The sequence below is a fragment of the Hyperolius riggenbachi genome, chromosome 10, assembly GCF_040937935.1.
Source record: "Hyperolius riggenbachi isolate aHypRig1 chromosome 10, aHypRig1.pri, whole genome shotgun sequence".
NCBI classification, from domain to species: domain Eukaryota; kingdom Metazoa; phylum Chordata; class Amphibia; order Anura; family Hyperoliidae; genus Hyperolius; species Hyperolius riggenbachi.
In genome coordinates, this window is record NC_090655.1 from 237855291 (window position 1) to 237876846 (window position 21556).

General features: G+C 43.2%; 2 protein-coding genes across 3 annotated transcripts in view; one reads left to right on the plus strand and one right to left on the minus strand.

Moving 5' to 3' along the window:
- Positions 1-1052: 1052 nt before the first annotated feature.
- LOC137534963 (gastrula zinc finger protein XlCGF66.1-like) lies at positions 1053-5403 on the minus strand. Of its 2 annotated transcripts, XM_068256705.1 has the most exons (6): positions 5239-5403; positions 2326-2457; positions 2094-2240; positions 1709-1786; positions 1514-1623; positions 1053-1349 (listed from the first exon to the last, which is right to left on the minus strand). In XM_068256705.1, exons 1-5 carry the CDS (start codon positions 5305-5307, stop codon positions 1555-1557), a joined length of 495 nt encoding a protein of 164 aa, XP_068112806.1. In that variant the 5' UTR covers positions 5308-5403; the 3' UTR covers positions 1053-1349; positions 1514-1554. The 2 variants fall into 2 exon arrangements, with proteins under 2 accessions (XP_068112806.1, XP_068112807.1); XM_068256706.1 differs by lacking the exon at positions 1709-1786 and having other exon boundaries at positions 5239-5399.
- Positions 5404-5635: 232 nt separating this feature from the next.
- The window catches only part of LOC137536966 (oocyte zinc finger protein XlCOF7.1-like), a 56354-nt gene continuing 40433 nt past the window's right edge, over positions 5636-21556 (plus strand). Inside the window, exons 1-6 of the mRNA XM_068259131.1 lie at positions 5636-5756; positions 17615-17752; positions 18592-18780; positions 18866-18989; positions 19143-19237; positions 19317-19470. Coding sequence (XP_068115232.1) covers positions 17675-17752; positions 18592-18780; positions 18866-18989; positions 19143-19237; positions 19317-19470 — 640 coding nt within the window. The 5' untranslated portion in view covers positions 5636-5756; positions 17615-17674. The remainder of the gene's footprint in view (positions 5757-17614; positions 17753-18591; positions 18781-18865; positions 18990-19142; positions 19238-19316; positions 19471-21556) is intronic.

The following is a 21556-nucleotide window of genomic DNA, read 5'->3' on the forward strand; positions in this document are numbered from 1 at the left end:
TCTGTCGGTTTTCTGTATGCGTTTTCTGTACACCATGCGTGTCTGTATGTGTGAAAACATGCACGGTTTTATCACAGAAGCTAATATGATTTATAGAGAAAATGTGTGTAGTGCTTCACTGCTGTCAGTACTTAGCTGCATGGGGGGGGGGGGGGGGGGAGTTGGTGGGAGAGGGCCACATCCAATGTTTCGCAGGGGAGCCCAGTGATTTCTAGTTAAGCCCCTGCCTAGGGGGCCCATGAATTGTAGTTAAACCACTACCTGAGGTCCTTAAAGTGGACCTAAAGCCGGTTAAAAAAAATGAGATTAACTCACCTGGGGCTTCCCTCAGCCCCCTGCAGCCGATCGGTGCCCTCGCAGCTCCGGTCCGATGCCTCTGGACCCGCCGGCGAACACTTCCGGTTTTGCCGTCACCGGCCGACAGGCATGGGAATGCAAGTGATTGTTCGCGTTCCCAGCCTGTATATCGCCCCCTATGCTGCTATTGCAGCCAGGAGACTTGAGAATTCAGTGCCAATCAGCGAGCATGAATTTTCTGATGTTTCATAAAGTTTGCTTTGTGAGAGAAACATTTGCCCCACTTGGGGCAGGGGTACGGTCGCACCCCTGTGTACCGATGGTGGACCACAAGGCTGGAGCTCTGCGTGACTTTGCACACACTGAGCAGGTGAAGGGCTTCTCACCCCTGTGGCCCCTCTGATGGCTAATCAGAGAGGACTTTTGGTTAAAGCTTCTTCCACATTCTGAGCAGACACCGGTATGAATCCGTTCATGCTGCAATAGACAAGATTTCCTTGCGAAGCCTTTCCCACAGTCCGAACACAAGAAAGGGTTCTCTCCTCTATGCATTATCTGGTGGCATACCAGTGTTGTTCGATGGGAAAAGCTTTTGCCATATTTAAAACAAGGGTAAGGCTCCGCGCCGGTGTGAACTCTATGGTGAACTGTAAAATCATTTGCTACACTCCATGCATTGAAAGCGCTTTTCCTCCATAAAAGTTTTCTAAGAAGCAAGTTTCTTAGGTAAAAAAAAAATTTCGGGAGCCAAGAGATTTACTGTACCCAGCTTTAATTGAGGATTCCACAACAGACGGTTTTACGGGGTGGAGGTGGTCTATATCCACTGCTAAGTTTCACAATTGGAGTAAAAATGTGTAATGAACCCAGTGAATTTGATTAAGAATTAGAAGAGTTTGTTGATCTCTCTGTGTAGAAAAATCCTGAGTAAAGGTTTAAAATAAAAGGGCTTTCAGCAGGAGAATGATGTGAGCTGTTGTGGTCTGCTGGTTCTCCATCTGGGTAAAATGGGAGATTCTCTTCCATGGTGGTCTTCTGAGTGTTTGGTCCACCTGCAGAACAAGATGTCCTTTACTAAAGTGCAACCAAGGAAAGATCTAAATAAAATGATGCTTCAGCACAGAAAGATGGGGAACGTCTCAAAACTCATCATATAAGGACATGATATAGAAACAACACTGAAAACCTTTCTTTGAGTCAGGGGTTTATTACTCACCTGTGCAGGCCATCGATGGAGCTTCCTTCCTTGAAAAAGATTTATCTTCCATTACACGTTTCCTCTTTTTCTTGAAGGCCCTCTACTTTGACAACTACAAGGTCTTCAACCTAGATAGTCCCCAAAACCAATAAAATAATGAAAATAAAAGCATGAATAGCTTCCACTTCTCTCAAGATATTGAAATCCTTCTACCTGGTCAAGGATATTGCGGTGATCCTGGGAATAAAGAGGACCTGTACATCTCTGTGATGTGTTTGTTACTGTATCTATCTGTAGGAAACACACACACACACACACTGAATACATTGGGCGGGCCATATTCTATTAACTTTATCATATCTTATCAAAAAGTAATTTTTCAGTATTTGGCAATTGCAAAAGTACTAAAAAGTGTGTGAAAAAGGTGATATCGCACTCATTTTGATTAATTTCTTACTTGGTGGGAGCTTTAAAAGTATTTAGCCATAAGATTTGAAAATATCTACTCGGAGAAAACTCAGGAGAAAAGGTAATATTGCCCATTGTGTCTGTTTTTATTGGATGATGAGGGGTTTAGGTGGACTGTTCTCTCCTTTACCAGAAATGAATGTTTCTGTGTATCTGGTGATGTGAGGGGCGGTTGGTTCTCCATCATGGTGTCCTTGTAGAGATCCTTGTGTCCTTCTAAATACTGCCACTCCTCCATGGAGAAATAGATGGTGACATCCTGACACCTCTTAGGAACCTGACAAAAACAATGGTATCATTACCATCCAGACATATCCCTTATTTTTAGTGGATAGTGTCCCATAATTCCTGGCATTGCTCACCTCTTCTGTCAGTAGCTCGATCTTGTTGGTGACGTCTAGTATCTTCTTCTCACTGTTTCTCTCAGGTGTCAGGGAGTGAGGTGGAGGAACTGCAAAGGTTACATTATCACTCAGCTTTACAGGAGGAAAACTCTACCGAAAGAGAAAGGATGATATCCTGTTACATCGCTGAAATGTTACACAGGTCAAGCTAGTTGTTATTTAAAGGGAACCCGAGGTGAGGACTATGGGGGCTGCCATATTTATTTCATTTTAAACTGGGGTTTTACTGGATTAGCCAGTGCTTATTCCAGGGTTTTGACTCAGACACTATTTATGCCAGAATATCAACAGGGCTGAGGGCTGCCAGGCAACTGGCATTGTTTACAATGAAATAAATATGGCAGCCTCCATATCACTCTCACCTCGGGTTCCATTTAACAGATCATGCTACCATAAGTGTTGTGTCAGTGTTGGATAGTTGCTCTACAGTTAATGGAATACCAAGCTGGGGTGGGAAAGGCGTACGTATTGTTGTGCCGCTGGTGAGTTGGGCGCAGGGTGATCCGAATTGACGGCTCTCGCTGCTGCTGCAAAACTCCCTGGCGGCGTTAAATACTATTCCTCCTCCGAGTTGTAGCAACAATAATTCTGGGTACAACCTCCATTGTACTTTGCAAAATAAATAATTCTGACCTATGCTCCCCATTGTTGTATGTTTTGCTCATATCTGTACAGCTCGTGTCTGTACAGTGTACCCCCAGCCCCCCCCCCCCTCCCCCCCCTGCGCTCTGCTGTCCCCCATAAAAAAAACGCCATGCAGCTTGTCGCTAGCTGGCTGCTTACCTGAATGCTGTCACTCAGCGGCGTGCGCCGTTGCCCCGCTTCCTCTATATCGCGGCTCCCTGCCTGCGTCCCTTCTCTCCCCACCTCCGTAGGCTGATTGAAGGAAGCTTACGGAGGCGGGGAGGGAAGGGACGCAGGTGGGGGAGCCACGCTATAGAGGCAGAGGAGTAGCGCTGAGTGACAGTATTCAGGTAAACAGCCAGCTAGCAACAAGCTGCATGGCGTTTTTTTTTATGGGGGACAGCAGAGCGCAGGGGGGACCTGGGGGGACACTGTACAGACACAGAGGCTGGTGATAGTATGCAGAACCAGCCTCTGTGTCCTAATAGCATTCTTCAAACCCACCTCGGGTTCTCTTTAAGTAACTTTTCAGCACTTTGCAATTAAAAAAGTACCAACAAGTAGGTGAAAAAGTACTGCCAAAATTATTTTCTTGCTTGCTGGTGGCTTAAAAGGCATTTTATTGACAAGTTATGAAAATATCACCTAGGAGGAAATGTTAATTGCACATGGGCCATTATCTGTATGGGGCCATCATAAACATAGGTAACTGTACAGGTGCAGTGAAATGCTAGTTTTTCACATTAGCAGTCCAAGCATCCCCATCCCTCCCCTCCTCCACGTCCTCCAACTATGGAACTCCCCTTACCCCTTTTATTATCTTCTTCTAAATAGATCTTTCTGAAAAGTCGTTTCCTCTCAATTGAGCAAATATAATTTGTCCTTCAGTAACAGATTTAGTTTCAATGGTCCTAGTGCCCCCCTCAATTTCTCTATGTACAATGCTGTGTACTTGAAGGGGTACATGAGCTTCTGTAGCTCGGATGCTGGCAGTTATTTTATTATTGAAGGAAACGTGAGGTGAAAATAAACTGATGAGATAAACAATTGTATCTATATTCCTCCTAAAAATTACATTTTTAAATTATCCCAGTTTTATTTTATTTTTTAAATCTACTTTTTTACATTTTTACTATTTCATTGTCTGCTCAGTGACACATGCATTGAAGTATGCCAGAACTTAAAGCTATGATTTTTTTTACCCTCTCTTTTCTGCTCTCAGAAGCCATTTTCTGTCAGGAAAGTCTCTTATGGCTGTAATTCCTTATCAGTGAGGGTTACGCTAGTCCGACCCGGTCCCGACATGGACAGAAACTGTCACTTGCATACCTTTAGTTTAACTCTTTCAGGCAGAGAAAAAAAAAAAAAGGAACCCAGCATAGTTATGTGTGTGCTTGGCACTGTACATACACATATCTCTCTCATCATGTCACATTGGTATCCTTTAACCACTTCCCCTCCCCCGGGATGAGTAACTTCGTCCATGCCATGACTCTGTGTAGGGATGCAGCTACTACGTCCCTCACAACCCCCCCCCCCCCCCCCCCGCGCTCATTACCGCCGTCAATCGTTAGCCGCTAGATCAACGAATGGGAACACCGTTCCCATTCATTAATCTAAGTCCCCGTGTGAATGGAAACAGCCGTCTATGAGACAGGACCGTCTATGCATCACTTCCTCTTTGCATAGTAATACTACGCATAAGAAAGGTAGCAGCGAGAACAACTTGTGGCCAAATAATAAACTTACATCTACATTTTTTTTTTTTAATAAAGGACCTATGCGTACCTTACATTTACATTTTAAATTAACCCCTGACCTCCCACACTCCCCAGTAGTTACCCAAAAAATGTTGGAGGAAAAAAAATTACAAATGCAAGGAGGAATTATTTGCATCCCATTGATCCTTAGTCATGGAACTTTCCTAGAATCCTCCTCACCTCTGTATTCAGGTGTGTGTTTTAGTAAGGGTGACATTATGTGGCCATCCACAATCTTCCTCACATCCCGGGCAGTCAGGTGTGAGTTACAGTTATGCTGGCCACTAATGATCCAATCTTTTTCATCCAATCTTACCATTTCTATATAATATAAGGTAACTGCCTGAAGCATCCATTCAATATATTCACTCACTTTACCCTTATACTACATAGATGTGGTAAGATTGGATGAAAAAGATTGGATCATTAGTGGCCAGCTTAATGGAGATAAAACTGATGTCATGTGACCTCCCAGAATCCTCCTCACCTCTCCTGTCAGCAGGCAGATGACCTCCAGGGTGAGGTCTAATATTCTCTCAGTCATATTTGGCTTCATGTTGTTTTTCTTGAAGATAAAGTCCCTTAGCCCTCCATATACAGGCTACATTGTGTAGTGCTCCCAGCAGGAGACTCACTGCACAGATCAAATAGGACTTACCAAGTATTCATGTCGACCATTTTGTTGTAGAAATCTCTGGAGGGTTGATTATGGCATCCAAACTGAACACAGAATAAAATAATATGATTTAGACTAACACAAGATTAATTTGTTAGTAAGCTCTGGCTGTTTTTTTTTTTATTTATTGAATTTTAAAATCATTTATACATAAAGTTGTTTTCAATGTCCCTTACTATAGAGTCAGACTCCAGCAAAATGGCCACCAACAGGAAATAACCCTTATGTGAGCCAGGAGCAGGAAAAGGGGTGAAAACTACATCTCCCAGCATGCAGTGCTCAGCTTAGTTACGTTCCCAGGCAGCTGCTAGCCAGGATAGTGAAGACAGGTCAGTTGATGGTGTGCTTGGGGGAAATGGGGCTGTCATGCCTGTCCTGGGGGCATTGTGTGCCATGTGCTGGGTGCTTTCAATCTGCAGTTTCCTAGGTAGCAGAAATGGAAGTGACACTGCAGGGGGCTTCCTGTACAGGTCATCCCACACAGGACATACATGATAGTCTTCACTTCTTCAGCAGTCCTAAAAAATACACATACTTCCCTATATGTGAGCTAATTTTACTTATTTTTTTAGATTGATTATTATTTGATTATTTTTATTACCTGGTATTCCGTGTTTTTATTGTTGATCTCAACTACTATGTTGTTATTATTGCTATTATTACCCATAATCATGTTTTGCTTTTTTTATTGTGGCTTTTTTTTTTTGTTCATGTTGACTATTCTTATTTTTTCTTTTTATATTATTACTTTTTATATTTTATGCTTTTTTTTTATATTTTTTGCTGCATTATATATCTGCTGATATTAATTGCTTGAATTATAATTTTTGCTACTACTGCTACTATTACGTTATACTGGTATACAGTGAAAAGTATTTCTATTATTATTTGTTTCAACTGTGATATTTGTTTCTGCTTATGTTGACTTGTATCATTATTACTGCAGTTATTATTTTTATATTATTATTATTATTATTACTCTTTACTGTGCTGTCTATTTCATCTAGTGCTATTATTATGCTTGTAAATTGAGATAACAGTATCGGAGTTACGTAAATATTTAATACTTAAAGATTAATATTGATAGAAATTATAATTGTGTTAGCACAATATAAATGAATTATTATTATCAGTTGTGATAGTGTGATATGTATAGTGCTGACACAGCTATTATTATTTTTGTTATTATTTTTTAAAGCCTGTGTGATGGATTAACATAATTATTATTATTCATAATAATTATTATTATTGTTTTTTTAAGCACCACCAAAAGAGTTATTATTATTATTATTATTATTTTAATGTTTACCCCTGCTAAAGGACACTTAATAAAAAAAAAAAAATAATGCCCCATTAAGGGACAGTTATTATTATTATTTTAAGTCCTGCAGAGGGGCACTTATTATTATTATTATTATTATTATTATTATTATTATTATTATCCCTGAAGGGGGGGGGGGGGGGCAGTTATTTTTATCACTATTAGCCTTGCAGATGGATGGGTAATATTGTTATTATTTGTATTTTAAGCCATGCTAAGGGACAGTTATTATTATGAATTTTATTTTGAAGGACCATTGGTGAAAAAATAAGTCTGTGCAAGAGCTTGCAATGGGGGCTAGTTTAAGGGGCATGGGGGCCCTAGGGCAAAAGTAACTTAGGGGCCACCTGCCCTCTGAGCAAAGTAAGCCCCCAGGATCCCAATCCGGCTACTTAGGCCGTAGCTGCCGAGCTGAGGGCGGGACATATGAGACAGGTGGGGGTGGCCACAGCTTTGGAGAACTTTAGGAAAAACCCCACGGAAGCTTTGCTGAGGAAAGGGGCGGAGTTCATGACATGGGGGTGGAGCTCCTGACATTAATGAATTGGGGCGAGTGGGTGAGTGGTTAACCCTGCCACCCGCCGATTTGTGCAGCAGTAATAGAGAGCCTTACATTGCAGGCTCTTTCTTTTTCACCAATGGCCTTTTTAAGCCCTGCAGAGGGGCAGTTATTATTATTATATTTTAAGCCACACTGAGGGACAGTTATTATCATTATAAATATTGTTTTAAGCCTTGCAGAGGGACAGTTGTCATTATTATTTTTATTTTACGCTGCAAATGTATTATCATTATTAGTGAAACTATGGTAATTCTTCAGGGCTCTTTCACACTGGGACGGTGCAGTATTTTTTTTCATGCAGGGCAATGAAAGTCTATGGGTCAAATCACATTGCCTGCAGTGTGTTGCACCGGAAGTACCCTATCTAACACAAGCGCATACCTACATTACCATGTGGCTCCTGTGGCAACATGTGGCAGACAGGAAGGCATTTAAGTCTATGGCGATGCATGTGCACAGTTTTACACGTGATGTGTGCGCAGAAGCGTAATTTTGCAATACTCTTCCGCGCACGTCATCAATTAGCCAGCTGCCAGACGGGGATTACTATGTTCTAATGTTGTAATCCCTGAAGGCCTATTTTTGGCTGGGCAGCCCCCAGCCCGTAACGAACCATACTGTGAAAACAAAATTTCTAAAAGAGGAATGCGCTTAAAGCTATCTTTATATTATATCCTAAAAAGACCAATTGCACTCTCCGCTTAGACAGCAATAGCCAGTGTGAACCAGTCCTCTCAATTCCACTTGCACCACTATTCCAACAAAACAGCAATCTTTCCTTTACTTTAGGTATTTCAATGGTCACTTCCCTTCTATGTGAACTGGCCACCACATCCTTTTGTGGTTCACTCCCCGAAATTTCTGATCCAATCTAGGGGTCTGAAGCGCCTTGGGACCATTCCTGGGCCGTCCTTCACCACTCAGGCAGTCTCTAGGTCCCTCTTCTTATTCTAATACTTGTCACTGGTCCACTTTATGATGATCAACCTCAATAAAAAATTAGCGCACTTAGCGTGATACTGCTAAAAAGTTTTATTACAATAAAATCGTTTTGCACTCACATGTCCCAAATCGTATATAAGGCATAGAGTTTTACAGAATGGGCTCTCCCAGGTCTATGTTGGCCGGCTGGCAGGCTTTCATATCCAGGCTCAGTCACGTCACCTCCGCTGCGCGCTCGGTCGGCGCGCATGCTCTTTTAGTAATGTTGTCGCCGCTGCCCGGATCCAGTCTGCTTACACGCTAAACTCGCTTTCACATCAAGCTCCGCCCTATCTATTTGACATGTGACCCATCAGGGGCGTACTGTGAAACCAGCCTCAAGTGCTCTCCATTTCCATCCTCTTCCATGGTGTTGTGCAAAGTAGGGATGATCAATGAGATGCATATAATAGTAGACACAGGATTATGCAAATTTTCTAGGCAACTGTATGCAACTTGAAAATTAACTAATCAAACCCACAACAAGGTGGAATTTGATTGGTTCATTTTTAAGCTGCATACATTTGCCTACAAAATCTGCATAATCCTGCATCAACTCTGAATTATTTCCATTTTTTTTTACCAAGTGCCCTAGTGCAGAGTATAGGCCATTACACACATCTTAGTTTGAATGGCCAATTTTACCACCCCCATGTAGTATGAGAGGTTACCTACGCAATCTGTTCATAGTATTCAAAATCTGTTGGCCTTCCTACTATGTCGATTTGGTAAAATTGGTCATTCAAAATTAGATATGTGTTCTGGCGCTAAGAAACAGACCTGGGTAGGTAACGCAGGTAAAGGTGGCCATACATCAGGCGATTTGGCAGCCTATCGACCATCCAATTGAATTATTATAATCGATCAGATGATGATGATGATCATTGTCGCCAAGAGCATGCCCAATCATAATGCGACTAATTTTGTTTGCATGTATCGATCGGACACGCTGTAAGATGTTGGGACAACTTGCTCAATCAGGTGCGCATCGGTTACAACGTAGGATATTGGGACGAGCGACCAACACAACACTTTTCCCAATATTACCAATTCTTTGACCAGCCCTAGCGCAGAGTATAGGCCATTACACACATCTTAGTTTGATTGGCCAGTTTCACCACCGTGTAGTATGATAGCTTACCTACGCAATCTGATCATAGTATTCAAAATCTGTTGGCCCCCGTGCTGCATGGAATTGGTAAAATTGCCCATTCAAAATTATATTTGTGTTCTGGCCCTAAGAAACAGACCTGGGTAGGTAATGCAGGTAAAGGTGGCCATACATTTGGCAGCTGATCGACCATCCAATTTGATTATTCTAATCGGATCGGATGAAAATCGTTGCCGCCAAGAGCATGCCCAATCCATAATGCGATCAATTTTGGTTGCATGTTTTGATCGGACACGCTGTAAGATGTTGGGACAACTTTCTCAATTGGGTGCGCAGCGGTAACAGCGTAGGATATTGGGACAAGCGACACAAACACAACGGAACCCCTGGCACTGTCCCCCCTCCCCAATCTAAAATTTCCCCCTCCGGGAGTATTCTTTACCTGACTGTGTCCGCTGCTGACTCCAAGCTCAGTCTTCATTCACGTGCTCCACGTGCTTGTAGCTGTATATGTGGGCTTGTGTGTGACGTCACGCTCACGCCCATGTTACACTGGCAACCACATGGGGCCCATGTATGAAGATGGAGCCAGTTGCGGACACAAACAGGTAAAGTATACTGCACTGGGCATTCGATCAGGGAGAGATCTGTCTCTTGGACGATGGGTACCTTAATAGAAATACACAGGTGTTCCTGTAAAAAGTGCAGATCTCTATAGTAAAATCACTTCCAGAAATTACACGAGGTGGAGAGAGTCCGGTCCTCTACAGATTACATTCTGTATATCTGGAAGTGCATGAAAACATGATACCTTCCCATAAAGAATTACTGGTGTAGCTGTTTTTTGTCCTCTTGTATAATGTTATGGAAAGGAGTATAAAATCTTCAACATTTATGAAAACATTTGCAGCAGAGAGCTCATCTCACCCACTTCAGAAATGTAGATGCTCTGTGTAAGCCTCTGTTCAGGAAGGTGTCACATTCCACTCCATCCTCGGAACATAATAGACTTCTTCCTCAATGTCTGTGTGGCATGTTTTAGAGTGAGCCTAATGCAAGGTACACACTACACACAATGCAATTTCCCATCAGATCGATGGGTTTAAATTATAATTTCTGACACGTAGGATCTGTTCCTGATCGTTAACGGAATCAGTTTTCAGATCAGTACGGCACAAAATCAATCTCATTATCGATTTTGAGCAGATCAGACATTTCAGAAATTGTTTCAACCTGTTCATCTAATGGGAAAATTGCATTGCGTGTACCTAGCTAGCATTAGAAGAAAACGCGGAAAAACCGCCGCATGTGCTGAAAGCAAGGCGGCTGATTCCGCGTCCAACGCGGCGGTTTGCACGCGTAGGCACGCGTCTGGTAGTGTGGCAGAACGCGGAAAAGCCGCCGCATGTTCTAACAGCAAAGCGGCTGTTTCCGCGTCCAAGGTGGCGGTTTGTACGCAGCAGCGTGCCTTTGGAGTGCCTGGGTCTGTTAGTCCACATAGATGGATGGAGAGCTACGCGCGCGCGGGCCAGAAGTCAGGACCTTTATACCAGCAGGGGAAGTGTCAGCTGATCAGGACGGTCAGCTGATTCCTGCTGGACTCATGATTGGCTGAGTGGCTTGGGCGGGGCAGCAGAGTTCAGCTACTATATATTCTGCTTGCTTGTCAGTTGCTGGTTGTCTGCCATTGCAAACACTTTGTGGAAGCATTCAGACCATAGTTAGATCCTTACAGTGTGTTTGAACCAGGTGGACCTGGGAATTTACACTGAGCCAGATTACCTTGTATTGTTATTATTATTTGTTAGACCAGTTCCAGGGTGTTGAGATCAAGGCCCTCACACCCCAGACTAGGAATACTGTGTATCTTCTGTGTATTCTCTAGCTTAGTTCCAGGGTGTTGAGATCAAGGCCCTCACACCCAAGACTAGGGAACTGTATTGTCTTTGTGTTATATTCCAGACTAGTTCCAGGGTGTTTATGATCTCGGACCTCACACCCAAGACTAGGGAATTGTATTATCATTTATGTTATACTCCAGACTAGTTCCAGGGTGTTGATGATCACGGACCTCACACCCAAGACTAAGGAATTGTATTATCATTTATGTTATGCTCCAGACTAGTTCCAGGGTGTTGTGAATACGGACCTCACACACCAGACTAGGATTGTGCTATTACTGTATTTCGTTAGCCCAGTTCAGGGCAAAACCTTTCATATTAAGCAGCAGGGCTTCCTGCAACCCAGCCTCGGTCCCTCGCCCAGGGGTCCACAGGCTACAGGAATATCACCCACAGTCAGGGGTGAATTCCGCAGGGGTCTTAGGCCGCCAGCTCCTCTGGTGGTCTCCACTCAGAGTTGTTACTGTTACACCAAACACTTTCACAATTCTGGTGTCCAGAGGTTAGTAATACATCTGTATTATCGCTGATTCTGCAGATCATCGATAATCAGGCGTATATCTGCATTCTTGGTGGTACTGCAGACTGCCAATAATCGGATTCTCTCTGCGTGCTGACACCAATCGTTACAGAAGGTTAATGGCATCTTGTCTTGCACTACCAAGTCCTGCCTTGGATTTCCATATACTGCTTTTTGAGCGAGTCTGTTTGGTATCTATTACAAGGAGTGGAGTCTCACTGGTGGGTCATGTTCTGCTGTGGTGTACATTGGGTTCCTTAGTAAGTCGTAGATCATCATTCTAATATTCCCAAACCTGTTACCCATTCAAGAACTTTTAGTGAATCTCACTCAGAAAGCTAACGCTCAGTGTAGTTTGCATACTTACAATAGAAGGTATTTGCGTTAATTCAGCTTTAAAGAGAATCTGTACTGTAAAATTCTTACAATAAAAAAGCATACCATTCTATTCATTATGTTCTCCTGGGCCCCTCTGTGCTGTTTCTGCCTCTCCCTGCTGCAATCCTGGCTTGTAATTGCCATTTTTATGCAGTGTTTAAAAAAAAAAAGGCATAGCAATTTGATACGCTGAGAGTAGCTTAGTGTGTGAGTCATACAGAGTGTGCAGGGGTCCTGGATAGGGTGTGTATAGCTTCTGCCAATGACAAGCAGTGCAGCACATTCCACACATTCCAGCCTCAGCTGACAGAGCCGACAGAAGAGAGAAGATTAGATCATATAACAGAGATAACACTGCCACTGTGCAAATAGGAAAGGCTGCAGTAAGACAGCACATTAGAACAGCTATAGGAACATATAGGATAGAAGAAATAAGGCTCAAAATTTTGTTACAGAGTCTCTTTAAGCAAACAACTGTGGTATCCCACAATGCATCACTACTGAATATGCAAATTATCTCTTTATGCCCTTTGAAACCAGGCTTGCATCAAGAACCGCTGGTGTATAGCAAACCTATAGCTTATACATTTTACAGAGCCACATCAATCCAACATGTAGACAGGCTGTTTCAGACTATTGGTCCTCCTCCTCAGTGCATGGCAGGGATTGATATGGCTTTATCTGAAACAGACTGCATGTTGGGTTAAGGTGGCTCTGTACATTTTATAAGCTATAGGCTTGCTATACACCAGCGGTTCTGGATGTAAGCCTGGCTTTCATGGGCATAAAGAGATAATTTGCATATTCAGTAACGGTGCATTGTGGGTAACCACAGTCGTTCACCTAAAGCTGAATTATTGCAAATACCTACTGTTTTAAGAAAGCAAACTACACTGAGCATTGGCTTTTTAGTAGGAGGGCTTTTCAGTCTCTTTTAGGGTTAGTTCACACTAAGAGCAAGTGTTCTCACATGAGCGATGAGCTTTCTATCCAATCGCAAATGCGGCTCCTGCACCATTTTCAGGGTATTTGCAATTTAATAGAAATTGCTAAGGGCTTGAAAAAGGGCTTTGAAAAGCGATTTCCAGAGCGCTTTTAATGAATAAATACATTGTATTTATTCATTTCCGGGGCAAAGAGTTCACTTCCTGACGTCAGGAAGTGAAAAAAACATTGCTATACAAAAGTGCTTAGAAAAGGGCCTTCAAAACCGCTCAGTAAATCGCTCAGCGATAGTGCTGATGATTTATAATGTGAACAAGGCCTTAGTCCCCTATACTTTCCTAGTAGTTTTGTGTCACCCTGAGCTGCTTGGGTATTCTGTCAGAAAGCTAAGAAAGAGCAAGTTCTGCACACTTATCACCGTCTGGGTAAAGACATTTATTTTTGCTTTATTGGGTAGACTGAATATGAGAAAGAGGTAACGGTATCTCTACTGGAACGTAACTGTGGAGAAGAGTTTTATATGCCGGCAGTGCAGCTTATCTTAAAGTCCAGCTAGAGTTGACAAACAAGCACATTTATTTTTTCATGCTCACCCTGTAGGACACCACCTGTCATCCTTTTCCTCTTTAGCTGAACTGAGAGGGATATGAAGGCTGGTATATTTTTCCTTTTAAACAATGCAGATTTCCTGGCTGTCCTGCTGATCGCCTGTCTCTAATGCTGGGAACACACAATGCAATTTCCTTTCCGATCAATGGTTTATCTGACGGGAAGTTGTATCGTGTGTACATGTCCAAACTGCTCCCGATCGATTTTCTTTACCCCTTTATTGATCAGAAACAGATTGGACAGGTTGGAAATTATCGTCGGATTCACCTCGGAGCAGAAGTTGCATTGTGTGTTCCCAGCATAATACTTTTAGGCATAGTAATCGAAAAATGGCTGTGGGGAAATTAAGTGGCAAGGTATACACACCCTTACTCTACACACAGTAGTTCTATAAATAAACCTCCATACACATGCACATAAATTTATTAGAACATCAATGGATAAAAATGGTTACTATAAGACCTTGGACCCTGAACAAGCATGCAGATCAGGTGCTTTGACTGAAGTCTGACTGGGTTAGCTAGATGCTTGTTTCAGGTGTGTGATTCAGACACTACTGCAGCCAAATAAATCAGCAGGATAGCCAGGCAACTTGCTTAAAAGGAAATAAATGTGGCAGCCTCCATATACCTCGGGTCTGGCTAGCCGCCGCAGGGGATCACATGGCCCTGGGAGGCTTTTTTTTAATAAAACTTGCGCTATATGCTTAAGCTATACAATACAATACAATAACATTTCTATAGCGCTTTTCTCCCATAGGACTCAAAGCGCTTAGGCTCTCTCAGACTCAGTAATTAGTAGGATGAAGTATTCACACAAAAGTTATATTTCTGCAAATGCCAGGCTGAACAGGTGGGTTTTCAGTCTGGATTTAAACACGTCCAGGGATGGGGCTGTCCTGATCTGTTGAGGTAAGGAGTTCCAAAACGTAGGGGCAGCATGACAGAAGGCTCTGGGACCAAAAGTTTCCAAGTGGACTCTGGGTATGACTAGATTATTAGAACCTGTGGATCTGAGAATGCGGGGATTGCTACGCAGCTGTAACATATCTTTCATGTATCCAGGGCCTAGATTATTCAGGGATTTAAATGTCAGTAGGCTGATCTTGAATAGGACCCTCCATTCTATAGGTAGCCAGTGAAGGGAATGCAGGACTGGCGTTATGTGGCAGTGATGGGGTTGGTTGGTTAGCAGTCTGGCAGCAGTATTCTGTATCAGCTGTAGGCGGTACAAGACCTTTTTTGGAAGGCCAGTGTAGAGAGCATTGCAGTAGTCCAGTCGGGATGTGATGAAGGCGTGGACTAAGGTTGGCAGATCTTCTGGGGGTATGAGGTGCTTGATTTTTGCAATGTTCTTCAGGCTAAGCTAGCACTTCGCTAGCTAATTATGTCCCCCAAGTCCCTCCGGTCCCCACCGATTGCCCCCGATCACTGCCGTAATGAGTACCCCGCAGGGATCCCGCGATGGCGCAGCCTTCCAATCAGCTCCAGGCTTCGCTATGGGGAGGATCGGGACTGCACATGACGTCAATGACGTCATGTCCGTTCGTCGCCATAGCGACGAGTGAAGCAGGAACTTGAAGCTGCGGCTCTCGTGGGATAGCGGAGGGGTAAATATTGCAGGCGGCGATCGGGGGGTTTAGTTGGGTGCCGGGGGGCTTGGGAGACATAATTAACTAGCGCAGTGCTAGCTTAAGCATATAGCGCAAGTTTTATTTTAAAAAATCCTTCCGCGGACGCAGCCTCTAAAACTGCGTACCACCAGGGAGGTTAAAGAGATTCTGTTGGACATGTCCTTATTACGGGTTCCTTCCTCTTTTTCATCAAACATAAATTATAGGGAGCTGAGATATAGCAAATGACAAAAATGTATTAATTAATTAGCACATATCAATCACATAATCAATTTCCACATGATTAAAAACAATTAAAAATCATATTTTCTATAGATCCAACCCTACACAGGATAATTCATTACGGGCAATATAACTCAAGGTGCAGCTATTTTATTCCGGTATATGCATGCATAGATATCTTCAGGCCCCTTTAAATCCTGTTAGACTATAGAACGTCATCCACTAAAAAAGCAATATCTTCAATCCACCCTGTATTGTCGTTTTTTGAATAAGCCTCTTATCCATATAGAGCATCAAACTGGATACACTCGCATTACATGTAGCATGCCGCTACAAAACCTTCCTTGCCTTGGAACTACAACCGGGTCTACTTGATCATGAATGTGACATCCAGCAAAAATTTGATAATAGCGTCAGCAGGCAATAACAATGACCAGTTATCAGGACTGCCTTGTATGGGGTCGGGTCGCCAACAAGCCTGGTACTCACGTGCCCTGTCAAGTTAGCAGGGACTTTGCCATTGTTGCGGCGATATTCATGTATCAGTGTTCTTGATGCGGCGGAACAGCTCCGATAGCCGCGCTAGCAAGATGCCTGGGAGTCCGGCTGAGCTAAGGAAGAGGGGCGGATGGACATGGTGGATCGCTGCAGCCAGCGTAGTGGCGGGATGATGTCACAGACACGTGACGCGTTTCGCCAATAGGCTTCCTCAGACGTGTATGGGCGGAAGCAAAGGCGCATCATACTAAAGGTGGCCACTAATGATCCAATCTTTTTCATCCAATATTACCATTTCTATGTAATATAAAGTAGCTGCATGGAGTATCCATTCAGTATATTCACTCAATTTACCCTTATACTACACAGATTTGGTAAGATTGGATGAAAAAGATTGGATCATTAGTGGCCACCATTATAGGCATTTTTAGATGCCGCCCTCTTCCATTATATGTTGCGTGGATATTTCTCATGTTGACTACTGAACGCCATCTAGTGACCATTTTGAAAGTAACAGGCAGAGTAATTTTAAATAGTTAGAGTAATATTACAAGGGTATTTTTAGAGAAAAACCTTTAAGTTCATATCACAATTCATGCCATTTGGTTGCATAGAGCCACATTTATAAATCCAAAAAGATTCTTTTTTTAGCAGCTGACGATCAAAATCGCCCCTTCTTGGGCTTATATTTAATTTGTTAATACCTTTTGCCTTTAGGAATCTTGGATCTGAATTGTGGAACATTTTGAAGTGCATAGCTACAGGACTTTTTTCATAATTAGATTTTATGTTATTAACATGTTCTTGTATCCTATCTCGCATAGGTCTATAGGTTTTTCCAATATAGATCCTATTACAGCTACACCTCAGCTGATATATAACCTTATCTGTACCACAATCTATATATTCCTCAATCTTAAAGAGAACCCGAGGTAGGATTTAATTATGTTACTGGGGCACAGAGGCTGGTTGTGCACACTAAGACCAGCCTCCGTTGCCCCATGGTGTGCCTCCATGCCCCCCCTGCGCGCCGCTATACCCCCGCAGTGCTGGCGACACACAGCGTGTCGCCAGCACAATGTTTACCTAAGCGCTGTCTGTCAGCGCCACTCCCCCGCCTCCTCCGCATCGGCGCTACCCGCCCGTGTCCCTTCCCTCCCGCTGATAGGAGGGAAGTGACGCGGGCTGGTAGCGCCGATGCGGAGTAAGTGGGGGAGCAGCGTTGACAGCGCATAGGTAAACATTGTGCTGGCGACGCGCTGCGTGTCGCCAGCACTGAGGGGGGTATAGCGGCGCGCAGGGGGGACATGGAGGCACACCATGGGGCAACAGAGGCTGGTCTTAGTGTGCACAACCTGCCTCTGTGCCCCAGTAACATCATTAAATCCCATCTCGGGTTCTCTTTAAAGATTTCAGAGCCATTGTGGTTAGGAAAAACATCTCCTTTTTCCATATATGGGCACATAGGGCAGTTACAACAACGAAACTTCCTCTTTTTGTTTACAGGGGACAGACTGAGTTTGGCCTCACCCACCGTGACCAGAGTCCATTCTTCTAGTCCTCAGGATGGATAAGGACAATTTTGATGTGACACAAAGAATATTAAACCTCACTCTAGAGATCATCTACCTGCTGACTGGAGAGGTGAGGAGGGTTCTGGGAGGGTCACATGACATCATACATCACTATTGATAAAACACACACCTGACAGGAGAGGTGAGGAGGATTCTGGGAGGCACCATGATGTCACTCTTTTCTCTATCAATAAAGGTGGGTACACACGTCAGATAAAAGTCTTTGGAAAATGAAAGATCACAGACCAATTTTACCCCATTCCATGTAGTATGAGAGCCATACCTACACAGTCTATTCTATGGAGCTGAACTCCCCATCAGATAAAAATCTTTGCAAGATGCTGCACACAAAGAGGCTGTACACATGCAACAGATTAGTATCTGCAAAAGATCTGTTCCTGCAAAAGATCCATTCCTGCAAAACTCATTCATAGTCTATGACATCTGCAGATCCCATACACACCTTGTTTAACGGACAATTATCTGTAGATCAGATCCACCAGGTTGGATCTTCAGATCAGCAGATAATTGTCTGATCTGCTGATGAAGGTCCATTAAGCAAGGTGTGTATGGGATCTGCAGATGGTCATAGACTATGAATGCATTTTGCAGGAATGGATCTTTTGCAGGGATTGATCTTTTGCAGATACTGATCTGTTGCATGTGTACAGCATCTTTGTGTGCAGCATCTTGCAAAGATTTCTGTCTGATGGGGAGTTCAGCCCCATAGAATAGACTGTGTAGAGTGTGGCTCTCATACTACATGAAAGGGGGTGAAATTGGTCAGTGATCTTTCATTTTCCAAAGACTTTATTCTGACGTGTGTACCCACCTTAAGATGCACACCTGACCAGAAAGTTGAGGAGAATTCTATAATATACATACATATTTACCTGTCTTTTCTAATAGGATTACATAGTGGTGAAGAAATCTGGTGAATGTGAGACACCTGGCATTTGCTCTCGAGTGCCAGGAAAATTCGGAAAGACCTCAAGAACCAACATACTGGTTCCACCTCTGTCCCTGATACCTGAAAAAAACAACAAGAAGAAAATTTTGGCCACCACCACAAAGATCATTGAGCTTCTGACAGGAGAGGTTAGCAGTGCTGGGAATTATGGGACATTATTCCATAACAGCTAAGAATGTATCTGGTTGGTGACTGTATTGTTGTGTGTGTCAGGTTCCCATAAGATGTCAGGATGTTGCAGTCTATTTCTCTAAGGAGGAGTGGCAGTTTTTAGAAGGACACCAGAACCTCTACAAAGACGTCATGATTGAGAATCAACCACCCCTCGCATCATTGGGTAAGAGAAGACTTTAATTTCTGGTGAAGGAGAGATGGAGGGTCCACTAGATTTCCTTCCTAGGAGTTCTGGTTCACCATGAGCTTGCTGAGTAGTCTGTAATATAATAAACACATAGAAACAATGCATTCAGTCAGTGTGTGTTCTTTACAGATGGATCCAACAACAGAAACCCACCAAAGAAACGTACAGGTCCTTTTTATTCCCGGGATTGTCCCCAGGAAGACCACACCATCCCCCATTATCAGGTAGATAAAACCCAGATCTTGGTACTGTAGATGTTTGTCTTATGGTTGAGGACTTATGGTTCGGGTTTCTTTGTTTTAGGGGGACTTATTGAGAAGAAATGACATCGTACGGTCTCCTATTAATGGCAGGGAGAAAGAGAATTGCGTGAGGGATGGCCCTCAGTCTATAGATGACTATGAAATGCTGCGGGTGACAATTAAGGAGGAAACAAATCCTGTAGAGATTGATAAAGGTAAGGAATGGAGATCTCAGAGAAAATGAATCTTACATTTCATATACCGTAATCTTTTATGATTGGCACATACAATGCCACCAGTGAAATTTCATTTTTACCTTTTAAAGGATACCAGAGCCGAAAGAGGTATTAAAAATGGGGGAGCCGGCATGTATTAGATGCCGTCCTCATGCCCACTGCGTCCCCCCCGGCGTCTCCTCCCCCCCCCCCCTCGTGCGCACGCATAGATGATTACGTCATCGTGCCATCATGCGCACGCGTAGAGCGCTCCTGTGCACTACCACCCGATCGACCTAGATTGAGCTGCAGCTACAATTTAGGGTAGAAAGGAGAGGGATGGAGAATCAGTGGGCATGAGGACATGTAGAATGCAGTAAATTATCCAGGATACCCACTTTTAGGCTGCTTTTCTGTTTTCAGCATCAGAAACTGTTCCTATATCTATATTTTGTTGTATATTGGTGTGTAACCCCACCCTCCTAGTTATGCATAGCCTAGGCTGTTTATTGTGTAGAATAATCCAACCCCCCACTATCATTCTTGGAGGCCACATATATTTTCTACTGGCCTTAGAACTCTCAGTAAACAAACCTTCGGCAGAGATCACCTGCCCGGACTACAGAAGTTGCCACCTACCTGTGATCGATTTCAGAATGTAAATCAGGGTGAGGAAAAATGTAATAATTGGCAAACACTAACTAAATCATTTTGGAAATTAATATCGTCAAAGAAAATTATCAATGTTATTAATTACCTTATTTTTAGTAAAGTTCCTCTTTAAGGTTCTACACACTGAAGACCACCTTGGGTGAAAATGTAATGTATGTACAGTGGTCTGCATGTATTAGCATGCTGGATCATCTTGCCCAAGCAAAGCCCGACAATATTGTTGGTTCCATTGAAGTGGTGGGGCACCTATTCACTTGTTAGATTGTCACCCAAAACAGTCATGAATGGGAGACAAATATCTATCGTGTACATGTAAGTTTAGCAGTTTCTAGTGGTCTACACAACATACTTATAATGAGCCATATACTAAGGACTAGGGGTGGTCAATGAGCTGCTATTAATTTCAAATTGATGATAATTCTCTGCAAATTTTGCAGCCTGGTAACGGACCAATAAGATACAGCACAATTAGCATAAACTTTGATTTAACACAGAATTATTTGCATGTCATGGACCATTCCTACTAAAGACAGACAGGTGTGTGAACAGTACTGTGGCATAAGTGGCTTAGTTCTTCAGAGGTTCAACTCCTTTCTGGCTGGCAGAACACAAGGGGTAGCCTTCGGGCCCTTCCTCTCCAACCCTGTACCACTAAAATATGGTGTACCCCAGGGTGCTATATTATTCCCTTTGCTGTTCACTATATACATGCTGCCATTTGGAGAAATCATACAAAAACATGGCCTGACATATCATTGCTATGCTATGATTGCCCCAGCTATATTTATCATTCAAACTTGGCGTTGTAGTCCCTACCCCGCAAATAAACTTGTGCTTAGCTGAGCTTCAGGAATGAATCAATAATAACTGGCTAAGTGGCTAAAACTAAATGCTGACAAAACTGAGGTTCGTGTTATCGGAGGTCAGTACTCGACAGCAAAGCAGCCCCAGTCTGAACCAGCACCACTAAGGATGGGAAGCTCAGACCTGAACAACTCAGATTGTGTGCGCAGCCTAGGTGTACTGATTGATGGGAAATTAAGCTTCAGGAATCGAATCTCAGCTGTTGCGAAACATTCCTTGTTTCACCTAAAGAGCAAGGATTAAACACCTCATATCTCCAGCCGATCTTCCAACCCTAGTTTATACCTTCATCATATCAAGGCTGGACTATTGCAGTGTTCTCTATACAGGCCTTCCAAACAAGACCTGCACCACCTGCAATTAGTATAGAATTCTGCCACAAGGCTGTTAACGAGCCAACCCCGCCATTGCCAAGTAACACCAACCCTTCGCTCACTCCACTGGCTACTGATGAAATGGAGAATTCTGTTTAAGATTGGCTTATTCACATTCAAATCCTTGCACAATCTGGGCCCTGGATACCTGAAGGACTTGTTGCAACTGCATCACA

Coding starts and splice junctions, on each gene's coding strand:
- LOC137534963 (XM_068256705.1), bottom strand. CDS start 5,307: ATGAAGCCAAATATGACTGAGAGAATATTAGACCTCACCCTGGAGGTC. Junction 2,241..2,325: donor TCGAGCTACTGACAGAAGAG/GTGAGCAATGCC, acceptor TGTTTTTGTCAG/GTTCCTAAGAGGTGTCAGGA. Junction 1,787..2,093: donor CACAGAAACATTCATTTCTG/GTAAAGGAGAGA, acceptor TGTTTCCTACAG/ATAGATACAGTAACAAACAC.